The 13,231-nt window shown below is 34.2% G+C and overlaps 1 protein-coding gene across 11 annotated transcripts in view; it reads right to left on the bottom strand.

Moving 5' to 3' along the window:
* DIAPH2 (diaphanous related formin 2) overlaps positions 1-13,231 on the bottom strand; it is a 251,755-nt gene that overhangs the window by 219,464 nt on the left and 19,060 nt on the right. For 8 of the 11 annotated variants that reach the window (XM_075161966.1, XM_075161969.1, XM_075161962.1 and 5 more), the window contains exons 2-5: positions 12,862-12,894; positions 10,242-10,418; positions 8,597-8,701; positions 4,181-4,201 (exon numbers count right to left, since the gene is read on the bottom strand). In XM_075161966.1, coding sequence (XP_075018067.1) covers positions 4,181-4,201; positions 8,597-8,701; positions 10,242-10,418; positions 12,862-12,894 — 336 coding nt within the window. The remainder of the gene's footprint in view (positions 1-4,180; positions 4,202-8,596; positions 8,702-10,241; positions 10,419-12,861; positions 12,895-13,231) is intronic. The other 3 variants (XM_075161963.1, XM_075161964.1, XM_075161965.1) reach the window with 3 other exon arrangements.

Genomic DNA, 13,231 nt, shown 5'->3' with positions numbered 1-13,231 from the left:
CAGTTTTTGTCATTTCAGACAACAACCATTCCCAAAACCCTAAGAGCAAAAGAACAAAACAGAAGCACTGCTGTCAGCCACAAAATCTGTAAAGAGATGAGATCATGGAAACTTCAATCAAATGCCATTACATGTTAAGCTAGACCCTTGAAAAGCACTCTAGAATGCAAGATGTATTTGTTTTCCCAAAAAGATTATTTCCTGTGGTTAGCCCTACCACTGTCGTCTGCTGCAAGCTCCAAAGGAGATACCTATTCAGATGAGGGATGTAAGGTCTTTGCTACGTTTTCTTTCATATTTAAACCAAGGTGTGCTCTTGCTGCCTCCTCTTTCTATGTGTCGAGGACATAAGTGAAGCTCCTCTACTCTGTCTAGCGCCTTGTTTTAAGAGGACCTATGACTCCCTCAAAAACAGTTAAAATAGGTTAAAAGTTAGAGGAATTGGCAGTGTGATCTCCTAAGCCTCCTTACCATGCCAGACAGGCATACCTCTCCATTGTATGACTAAGCACCTTTAACTACATAGCAATAAGGGATCATTTTTCCCCTCTTCTTCAAAACAGAGGATCACTAAAGGTAGCTCATAAAAACCCATTCTCAAAACCTTTCACCCAAATACTCCAATTCATGCTAGAGAATTCTCAGCCTAACAGGATTACTTTCTGTTATTTTCTGTAATCAGTTTCTCATCTCAATCCACTCTTACCTCTAGCCGTGCTAACTGGAGTGCTACAACCAGGTGCTATTTCTTTTATTTCCCTATTCAAAGAGAGTTTGATTCGAATACTATTTTTAAGTAATGCTATGCTTTTCTGTAGATCAGATTCTAATATATACACTTCTCATTTACGTTGAAGTACAAAGTCTCAGTGAAAGTTATGCTTTATATGAGAGCATCTAATAAAGATGAAGGCAAAAGCTAAGCACAAAGACACTCAGAGGGTTAGGTCCCACAGCAGTGTCTTAGAAATTACTTTCTGACCAGTCACCTTCACAGTATTACAATTAAGGCATAGAATGATTCACTCATGACAGCTCAAATGAAAGCCTGGACCACACATTTAAAATCCTTCTCTGAGGAAGTTAGAAGCAATGAAATTTTAGTGAAAAACTAAGCTTAAAGGGAACTCCTGGAAGTCCCACAAAACCACAAGTATATAAAAGAAAACCTACCTTGCTTTCCCATTAAGGAGGTAAATCTAATCAATTCAAATCTGTGTGTAGGACACATTTCAGGGCTTAAGGGACAACAGTGACAGAGAGACAGGACAGACACCTTACAGTGCAGGATATAGTGAAAAATGAACTTAAGCACAGTTTTCTCTCTACACAAACTTTTTTTTTTATATTTAGAAAACCAGGCAACAATTAAATATTTTAGATATTTTTATTTTAGTTTATCTTACTCTACTTTGACTCCAAGTGATTTCAAAGTTGTTAGCTAGACAAAGGAATTCTTCACCCAGGACCTTCATAAATATTCCAAGGGACTTAGCAAATGTCCAGCTTTATACACTACTCAGATGTGCCAACAAAAGCCTGTAAACAAGCTTGAGAACCAATATCTAACAAAATGGGAAAGCAAAAGCATTTTGCTCCCTATGGGGAATAAGCAGATACTCTGCCTACTTGCTGGTAAAGAACTGTGGAGCACACCTGAACCAAATGGATGGGCTGTAATGGTTAAAATACAAGATCAGAAAAACCTGCACAAACTACTCCTCTTTCAGGCACCAGACAATTTGGACCTCATTAGGTCTTAAGCTAAAGCCAAGTTCAGCTGAAGAAGTTATAAGTATATCATTTCCATGAGACAGTGTTTACTTCAGTGAGAATGCTGGCAGCCAGTACATAGAATAGAAATCTCACAATATCATAGATGGTCGCTTCTATCCAATTCACTATACTTGTTCCATAATTTAGAGGAAAGAAAAGAAAAAAAAAATCACTCTTTAGACAGAAACAAGAAGTAACTGGTACCAGCATAATTATTAAAGAAGTGGAAGTAATAATTTACACTCGTCCCCCCCTCCCCTCCCCCGCCAATGACTAACTGAAGAGTTTTTGCATATTCTCTATTAATACCGTTCTGTTTCTATCTCAAGCAAAGAAACCACTATATTCTCATTAGAGTATAATAACAAAGTCACGTAAGACAAGTTGTTTGGGGGAAGTGGGGGTGGTTTGTTTGTTTTTAGGAAAGCAATAAAAGTGTTTTCAATGATTTTTTTTTTTTAAACCACTCTAGTTGCTGCACATTTGACTTGGAAAAGCAGTATCCTTGTTCAAGCTATGAGGAAATACTCTACCAGCTCCTGAACTAGAAATTGGATGTTTACACAGTTCATATACACTTCACCCTGTAGATATGAGCCAAACACATTAATTAACCCATTAAAAACAGAGCTAACAAGCTAATCCTACTTTAGACATCTACATTAATGCCGTACAGATAAACAAATGCACAGCTGCCATTTCAATGCAATTATCATTGTCTATAAAAGCAAGGAAAGGTTATTTTGCAGGTAGCTAAAATGACAAGTGGGCACCAGTGCTTGAGATCCCAAGTAACACTCAAATAAGTTAAACTCCCCATTAACAGGCAAACCTCCTCTCTCCAATTGTCACTACAACCCAACAGTACTAGCATCAACAGCCTGAAATTCTTCTCCTCCCTAACAACAGTAAATCTATAAATCTTCAGGAAAATAACTACATATGCCAGCAGATGCAATCTGCTCCCAAGGGATGAATCCTATAAAAACATATACTGAGAAGCAGCACACCAAGATGCATGCATTCTTTAAGCAATAATATGCAGAAGCCATACTCTAAGAGGGACATTTCTTATTTTACTATTTTGCAAGTTATCTGTGCAAAAACATGCTTTTAATGTGTAACTATTCTTGCTCTCCATCAAACTCCGAATTAAAAGGTATGGGGAAGAAAACAGATATTAGAGTTTCTCCACTATCCATTCTGCACCAGTTTCCTTAATAAAATCATCTCTTCACAAAGCAGCTATTCATATCATAAGGAAATTACATGGCAGCAGGAATTATTTGAAATGCTTTTAAAATGCACTGAACTGGAGAGTTAATAATTTTTCCTCACAAAAATCAAATACATTTAAATACCTTCATTGTGCTTATGTATTTTCTCAATCAGCATACGAACCAGTACTGTGTACAAAACTAAAAAGTACTGGTGAATACAGACACAAAAGTCTGTTTAAAGACTACTTCGAATAAAGCAAAGCCAACAGTAATTTTTTATCCCTATGCGCTACATTCTTATATATTTAAGTACATCTGAAGTAATGATTAGACAGTTTTAAGTCATAGATTGTTCTTTATTCTTTTTACTACACAATAGAAGTACTGAATATGACCTAAGTAGAAAGCCTTGCAGAACCTGAAAAGCCTGTTTTGGCTGCAATCAAAAATAAAGTCCATTCATAATTAAAAAGAATATTATTTATTTCAGCCATCATTTAAAATGTATATGTACTTATTCCCCAAAAATTCCTTTTTTCTAGGAAACAAAAATTTGCTGAATTCAGTCCAACAAATTAAGTCCCAAATACTTGTTTAAAAAAAAAAAAAATCACTAAATTCAACCATGACTTAACAGAAAATGTAGGTGAGCACTTAATAAGAGAAAAGTTATGCTGTGAGTGATTTCATCTTTTGCTTATTAATTGACCTTATGAATCCTCTATGTTAATCTTATTCTCACACTCACATTCAGCAGCTGACATTTCCACGATAAACTATGAATGCTAACAATTAGGACATTAAAAAAATCCACATCTAAACAGAATAAGTAAGTCAAATACTGTAAATGTAAAGTTTCGAGTGATAGCCTTCAATACAAAGCAAGACAAGCCTAAATTATATTTGTTGCTCACGATGAACAGATGAGTTCTCAGTGAGTCTGAAGTATTTGGAAATAGACTCTTGAAAACTTAAACACAGATCCCTCAAAAGTGCAATCAGTGATCTTATACTGGTAAGATAAACATGATTGAGACAGTTGATAATTATTTTGATAAAACAAGGATTCAGTTATGCCCACTGAACTTTTAAATTGAAGATAAAAGTTCAAAATATTTCAGCCTAATCTCTAAAAATGAAAGTGTATTCATAAGAAAAAACAAAACTATCATGTTCGTACTCACCGGAACTTTACTTCCGACTATCTGCATGCAGTTGTCAGCCAAGAGAGGTTATTGTGTAAAAAAGATAATAATAATACATAAATAAACACAGCAAAGTACTTAGTAGGATGTAGCATCACACAAATTTTTCAGTGTTTAATCATTAGTAGTAGTTACATTCTTTTATTGCTTTATCAAACTGTTTAAGAGTTCCAGCTTCTCAACAGGAAAACAGTAGTTCTACTGCAGGAGAACTAATTTGAAATTCTTATTCTGAAGTTCTGCTGCTAAATCATCAGTATTTTACACATTTACAAACATGTAACTAAATACCTAGCTTGACATCTACATCTTGAAAGATTAAGAGATATGCCATCTTGTTAAAATTATCAGGTCAGATATTTCATATATGACACTGAGAAAACTACAGAAAAAATTAATGGCATACTGACTTCCTTGTACATATAACAACTTCATTTATTATGGAGCTTTTGATCCATTTAGATGATGTCATCACTGAATTTAATTAAGTTTTCATAACCAAAAACATAGCCTACAGTTATAAACCTGACTTGCATTTCAGAAAATCTCATGTGGCATTTTTCTTCAACTGCTCAGTATGGATGCTTTTAATTACATGGATAATTAAACAGTGATTTACAGAATGACATCTTCTCTTTTTTACCATGGAACAGCATCTCTGCATATTCATGAACAAGAAGTTGACTTTACACATAAGAAACTACAGAAAGGCAGCAGATCTCTGCCCTGTTCTATCACTTTACACAAATGACCATGTTCCTGTGAACACCAGGACTATGGACTTCTGCCTAAATATTGTAGGTCTTTTCTTGTCAGCTATTTGCTGCAATCTGATAGCAGTCAGTTTATGGAATAACCACTTTTATCTGATTAAAAGCCTCAGACAGTATGATTTTATTCTGAGATCTGAATTTGATTGTATCTGTTCAGGCTCTACCTGCTTCATTTTCTACTCTTATCTCTTCCACTATTCTTTTAGGAAGTCTTTCAGAAGACAGAAGTCCCTGCAAGTCTTTCACAATCACCTCTTCTCTCATCTTCCTGATGAGGCTTCCTCTAGAAGCACAAGATGGACTGTCATCACCAGACAATCTCTTTTCCTAATTTACTACCTCTTTCTCCCACCAATGTTCAACTAATTCAGTATGACAGGTCACCAAGTCCAGTTCTGAAACAGAATTCTGAGCCTTCACCGTTGCACAAGTATAATTTCCATGGTAAACAATCTTACTCTTCAAGTGAGAGAAGGAATCAGAAGCACTGATAATCACTTCACATTAAAGCATCCAGCTTATTAACTTCTATCTTATTAGCTCCGTCCCCCAAGGAAAAAGAAGCTTTTTTCCAACTATTGAAAACCAAGGTTTCTTTCTTACTCAGAACTCTGAAGACAGTACAGTGTTTCAGAAAAGCACGGTCAACATGCTGCAGATGGCACACAAGGCAGAGAAAATGAAGCACCAAATTTAAAAATAATTTGGTTAAGACAACATCAGCAAGTGAAAGTGATATTTTCAAATGAGTGGAAAGAGCTCAAAAGCCTAACTAAAACAAACATGAAATGAACTGGAAGAAAAGTCGCATCAACTGTTAAGTGTGCTTCGTAAGCTCCAAGCAGAAGAAGTATTTTCAGTATAAAAAAAAGGAAGACAGATGAAAAATTATCTGTGACCAAAGAGAAAGGTAGAAAATTTCAAGAAAGATCATTTTGAATGCGATCAGCATTTTCATGGAAGACAAGCCTGAAGATGGCCTGAAGAAAAGAAAGTTTGACAATTCATGAGGCAGTAAAAATTGGTTAGGGCTTGAATTCAACGAGGTAGAATAGTAGCTTAACTAAACAGAAGATGAAATTAACAGTGAAAATGAGGTTTTACTTTATTGTAAGATCCCAATCAACATTTTACAACTGAGCTCTACTTTTTATATTTTTTAAAATCAGTTAAGATAGTAGCTATTTTAAAGCTAAATTAGGGTAACACACTACAGAAAGGTCATTCATATTTCTGAACAACCTTAAATTATTCCATTCAAATGCTGCGATTCAAATGCAAGAAGGACTTACTGAAGCACACAAACTTCAATACAAGTCCTTTTTCCATTAGGAAAAACATTTTGCCTATGTGTAAAACATCCATACTGGCGCTGACTTAAGGTTAAAGCGCACGTTCATGTATGAGGACATTTTGGGATTTGATTTTTTTTTTTTTTAAATTGTTAGTACATTTTGGCAAACATATCTCTAGTTCTGTTAAGTTTCCCATGCTGCAGTGCATATGGTGGCAGTAGTGCAATCTGTTAAAATTTCCAGCAGTTAGACACGCAATGGTAGCCATGCTTTTCTTACTCAGCTACAAAATTATCATACTTGAGGCAGCTACATTTCGATATCGATATATGTGAGAGATCATCATTGTCCAACTACATTTTGGGAAAGAATTGCAAGTACTTCCATTGTGAAAGTTTCTACTGCTTCAATAAAATATTTCTGCTTACTAAGAAAAATTTAAGATTTAACATTGATCATCAAGTGCAGACAAAAACCTTAAAACACGTAATCAATAGTTCCCGAAGATGGTCTAGGCAGAGTATATTAACAGGAATTTTCATAATATTCACTGCGTAAGCTCAAATAATTTCCAGTAACTTGTATGTTTAGCTAGACCATGCTTTAAGTACTGGATTCCTTCTAGGACGGATTAAAGGACTGTGGATTTTGTTTAAGATGAACTCATGCACGAACATCACTCCTCTCAGAATCGTTAATCACCATTTTCACATTATAATGCAAGTTTTTCCTCACTTAAGTTTCTAATGTTCAATGCAAAGCATTTGCATTTAATAATTGCGTGCCACTGTAGTTTTATTTTTTTGAAATTTAACTCTGTAGAGCTGATTTTAAAGGTTAAAAGAAAAACAAGTCAACTGTACTGCTAGCAGTCCATGCTTATAGATCCATTAGGCAGACACCAGCACCACCTTAACTGCCAGTTTATTTCACTAAGAAACAGATTATTAATGTTATCTGTATTTAGCACTCAGACTCAGCTCTGTAGAACTGCTAGCAGTGCTGCCATTATGTACTTGAACAATTATTCCACAGTCTTCATTTCCAGTAACCTTTTATTGCACACAATAACTTAAGTGTGAAAAAAAGATGAGCTTCATCCTTATTTCCAAATAAAATCATATGCATTACCTAATTGTATTGAAGTACCATGCTGATAGCAAAATTTACCACTTGAAGCATACTACTGTCCATTGGATACACAAAGCTACCCCCCCCACACTTCTCCCCAGTACTGCAATACATCCAGTTTCTCAGAATTCACCACTAGCTTCATTAAAATTCTTTATACAACAAATAGTGGCACAAATCAGGACAAAACCTATTTCTAGGGAAATCACAACATATATATCTCTCTCTCTGTTTCATCCAACATTCATGAATTTTTGTGGCATATTGTCCTTTTACATGGTAAGAACTTTATTTGCCACAGTCAATTTTTAACACACAAGAAGTGTTACTGTTGCATTTTATAACTAATTCGTACTTATAGTTCCACTACTATTAGTCCCACTGCAGAAAATAAATTGCAGCTCTTCACTATTTGAATTTGTATTTCTCCACCCCAACACATGTTGGGGCATCCAGTGGTTCTCTTACACTTCCGGCACCCCAAAACACACAGACTTCAAAAATTCTGCATGAAGGATCCATCAACTAAGGGTTAATCAATCTTAAGTACAGAGAATGACCAACACGAATGAAAGGTCTGAATATATTTTTTTCTACTCAAAATATAATTTGAAACTCATTTTAAGACCATCTTTTCACTGAGGGAATAATTTTATTTACCTTCAGAACATTCCTTGGCAGAATACTTAACGCAGTCTTCAAGCCAGCTACAGTACTCAACATATTCAAATTAAGCCAAAATACTGACTTTACTTCAATTTTGCATACTTTCAATATTTTGATTCCCTTTTTCTAACACTGCAAATCCTACATCCAGTGTGTATGCCATTACTGAAACCATGAAATCATGCTATCCCTTCCAAGAAGTTCTGGTACCAAAAATTCGTAAGATGAATTCCACAGAAATACGCTCAGGTTCCATCCATTACTCTACATCACTGGATTTACAATTTCTTATAGTTTACAACGAAGCATCAAGTTTTTACATTGCCCAACAACTTAAATACAAACTAACCCTTCAGACACAGCTGCAAGCATTGAGAAGTACTTAATAATAAAGTACAGATTTTTTTTTTTTCCCTACCACTCTTAGAAGATAAACCCAGACAAAAAAATTGAGGGTTTCAAGCTTGAAAAGCATAACTTACAAAGCTAAGCTTCTTACTTTCATCTGTTTTGGAAAGGTGATTACTTACAGATTTGGCAGTTGCAGAAATGTATTGGACAACCATCTCACGTTTTGTGGTCAAGTCTTTATCTCTTAAAGGAGCTTTACGTTCTTCATTTAGATTCATGTCTTCCTGTAAAGAAACAGACCACACAACATCAAGATTCTATTTCATGCTTTTTATTAGTCTTTGTTATTTTTATACTCATTTTCTTAAACTAGAAAAGTTTTCAATAACTTTTTTTCCAGTTACTGAAAAATAACAAAAACTTTTCAACTGTTTGTTTAAAAATGAGCCATTTGTTTATCTGCGTTTCAGTTTGTTTAATTCTGAGCTACCCGATTTTCTCATTTAATTCTGTCACTTCAAGTGTTTGCTGTTTTCAAGACTTACCCAAAATTATAATTGCATCAAGGGTAGTTACCATTAGTGAAATCTGGTTCAAGAAATAGAACTAGAGGACAAAACAAAAAATTCTGCACCTCAAGTTGATCACACAAGTGTTAAGTCTTGTGAAGTTCCTGTGTTTTTTATAAAATCTTATCACAACGGACATCATTCCTGCACTATCTAATCAGAAGGCTGGTACTACATAGATTATTAGCTTGTGGCAGAGGTAGATGTGAATGTGTTTCAACTGATGTATTTAAAACAAAACGAAAAATCCAAATATTCTGCTAGATTAAATCTAAAGATGCCTGTTTCAATTTAATAACTGATTAAATACAACATGTAGTCATTACTAGTCATGACTAGTCTTGCATTAAAAGTCAAAGTAACTTCATTAGCAACTAAGACCAGTACATGTTACTATAATAACTTACTAGCTAACAGCTTTTTCAAAGAATTATTGGTCTCTGGAATACAGACCTATTGTCTGCTTCAATTAACATTACTTGGAAAAGTTAAAAATTAATCCCTTAATCTAACAAGCAAATCAAGCAAGTATTAATTAACATTTATCCAATCTTTCAAAAGAGATTCACAACTTCATTGAACAGAGTAGAGCTACACAATGGAACAGGACAGTTCTTATGCCATACTGACTGTATGGAAGTTCACAACAATTTTAAAGAATGATACAGAAAGCAGTATTTCTAACAATACTCAAAAGATTGGTGTTGGTACATGAAGTATCAGGAAATGCAATGTGCATGGCAGAATTTATACACACCCACTTCAAAAGTTTGCTTCTGTATTACTAGTAGAAAAGCTTGCTTGTGAGTAGAATCACAAACCTTGACAAGTGATCCTAAGAGAGAAAATACTCAAGACCATGCAAAAATTTTCCAAAGGTATTTACTTAGGTTTATTGAAAAATATCCTTCAACAGCAGTATCTAACTACTGCAACTAATGTCTACAGAGGTTATCTTAATGAAGCAATCAACAACTTAAGATTTTTATTTTTGGCTTTTTGACTTTGTTTTCTCCGTAGAAGTAGAGCAAGTAATTTAAGCATATATAATACTAGCATTCTATGAGTTACTCAACTGTTTATGTGCCAATTTAGACAGGTCTATCAGGCCTATGCTATGCTATGCCCTTCCAAGTAATTAATTTTGGAAGTTAATACTTCCAAAATGACAACATTTGAAAATCACTCCTGCATAATAAATGCCAACATGAAAACAAATTAAAACCTTATAAAACTATGTAGCATGTCATCTTACCATCATTTTTTCAAAGAGATCCATAACTTCTTTTTCTGATAAGTTCATGCAACGCTCATCAACAAGTGCCTGGGCAAGCGGGATTTCACTTATAGAAGGTTGAGAGTCAATAGGATGCTGAATGAGAGGTTTCTCTTTTTTCACTGCTGATTTTCTGAAGCTTGTTATTCTGTCACGCTGCAAAGACATCCATTTAAAAATAAGCAGAAATAGAAATATAGGAAAGCAGCCAATTACATGGCAGTAATACACACATTTTTAGTTAATCCAAGCAGCAGAGTTAAAACTCAAACTGAATTGTAAGTAAAAATACCCTAACATTCAGAGATTACTTTTCATAGAAAGACAACAACATTTAAGGTAAATTCATGACAGGTCACATGCAAAAGGGATATAACTATTTCTCACAGTTTCAAAAGTATACCATCTATGTTAAACTCTTAGCATTTCAAAATCTTGAGTTCATCTTCTCACATTACTCCCTAATTATCCTGATAGTGAATAAATATGGTACCACAAAGGTAATGTCCAAGCGTTCCTTCACCTGAAGAGCTATAAGTCTTTGGAGGACAACTGAAAAAGCCAGCGTTGGGAAGGAGGTACTCACAAGTTCATCAGGCTTATAAAAAAATCCTGCTAAAGTAAAATAAAGTTTGTAGAGGAATTAATGCTCCAAGTATAGTTCACAATTCCTTGAAGTGATTTTGAGTACGGACTCCTGAAATTAGTGCGTAATTTTAAAAAGCCAGGTAATGGATTACTCACATAGAAGCAGCCACCCATAGTTAAATACACATAACAGACATTAGTGAAAGCATATCATACAGTCTGCAATGACGTTTCACTGGTTAAGGCTGACTTGTTTTATGCCTTATACCAAACCCCCCACCTTTTCTTGTTTTTTTTTTAAAGCATGCTTACTCAGTTAATTTGTTAATATTGGAAACAACCAACAAGAGCACCTTCCTTATAAGGCCATTTATTACTGTATTATTAATATATAACTCTATTCTGAATAAAGTCAGGATTTTTTTATTTAATAATACTGTCTTTAACTATATATATATATGTATGTTCATTTTGAGAACTTTACGTCTATAGCAATTTTTCTAAATTAACTGTTTGCATCAACAAATACTACTGTATTTGTTTCAGGCATTGAACAGCCTTATGAAGATGTGCTTTCATCTAACAGCAGCTTATGTAGGGTTACCAGTATCATTCATAAAAGTTATTGCAATCTCTACAAAGACATGTAAACCAAAACTCATATCTTCTATAATTAAACAAGCTCTGTGAGGTGTAAAAAGTTTAATGGAGTATTTCATTTCTAGCAAATTTGGATTCATTTTAGGTTAGTCCAGTCAGGAGTAGAGAAATTTGACCAAGTGCTGTGGAATATGGGGAAGAAAGGTTGTTTCTTTTTTTTTTTATTGTTTTGTTTCTTTTTCTTGGTTTGTTTTGCTGTTGGGTTTGTTTTGTTGTTGTTTTTTGAGATCCTACAAGACTACCTTAAATTTTTGAAGGGAAAGTATCCCTAGATAAGCTGCATGCCCTTTGAATTTCTTTGGAGGATTTTTTGGGTTTTTTGTGTTTTTGAGGAGAGGGGGGTTGGGTTTGGGTTTTCTTCTTCCTTAGAAGTCTTACATTTGTGGACAGAAACACATTACCTACAAGGATACTGTCAACATCTTTAACAAGACAAGAATTTTACTTTAATCCCATTTTTTCCATATTAGAATGGTTTACATTACTTTTTTTGAAACTAAAATTAGGACATAGCCTATTGAAAGGCCAAAGATGACATAATGCCTGAAAGGCAGTATTCAAAATTAGCCAATATACATCAAATGCAGTTTTACTGTTCACTTACTATTAAAATGCCCATTCAGCAGTCACAAAAAAAAAAGTGCCATTTAAGATCAATTTCACCATACTGTGATCTGTTTCAAGTATACCTTATTAAAAACGAATTTGTTTAATCAGATTGCAATGATGAGATCACTTTAAAGCCATAAATCTTCTACATGATAACTAGGTACAATTTCTTCATATCAGACATGTAAGTGATGATTAACTAAGTGGCCAGTGTGGCTTAGCTATTATATACAGAAAATAAAAGTTTATAATTTTACTGAAATCAATTTTGATATAAGTTGCTGTAAAAATAGTTTACAACAGGTTTCAAAGTATTCAGAATTATAAAGTTAGTGCTACTGAATACAAACTCGTTGTCTGACATACAGTACACATTTATTACCCAAAATGGTTCCACTTGAATCATGTGGCAACTAACTACAGAGCCACTGCAGATCCTTTACCGTTAAAAAGAAGGTCAAGAGAAATAACACTTGAACTGGTGAATAACAGTTTCAACATAAACACAGTATTACTAAAGTATTTAGAATGTGGTTAAAGAAGCTTCTCCAAATAGATACCATTAATTACCCTTCTTCAACTGAAGTTACAAATGAAGATATTTAGGGATAGTAACTCAATTTTCTGAAATGTAATGTTTAATATCCTTATAAGAAAATGTTATATTGTCCACAACATTTGAAGTAATATAGCATGCAGCGTGGAGTTACCATTGCAAATTAAGATGTTACAAAGACCTTACCACATCATCTGCCAAAGTTTTTATTTGAATATTCTATTAAAAAAAAAAAACACACACACAAATCAAAGAAAAAAAGACAGTGTTACCTATTGTTTCAGAATAAAGTAGTCTATATTTCATGTATTCTAACATTAAAAAGCACTTGAAATTTCAGTACGTGTTCTAACAAAATTGCAGCTAAATGAGCATGGAATATACTGCATTCTGTGTGAAAAAGTAGGCTTGCATCCCATTTCACCTTGTCTTTTGACCATTTAATTCATGAACCTGAAACCTGTATGGCTCTACCACCCCCGCTATTTCACAAAAATGCAGTAAGTTCTCTTAGAAAGCTTTCCAAAACAAACATGGACTAGTGGACTTCAAACGG

Source organism: Calonectris borealis, chromosome 13 (assembly GCF_964195595.1).
Source record: "Calonectris borealis chromosome 13, bCalBor7.hap1.2, whole genome shotgun sequence".
Classification (NCBI taxonomy): domain Eukaryota; kingdom Metazoa; phylum Chordata; class Aves; order Procellariiformes; family Procellariidae; genus Calonectris; species Calonectris borealis.
This window is presented reverse-complemented; position numbering and strand designations above follow the sequence as displayed.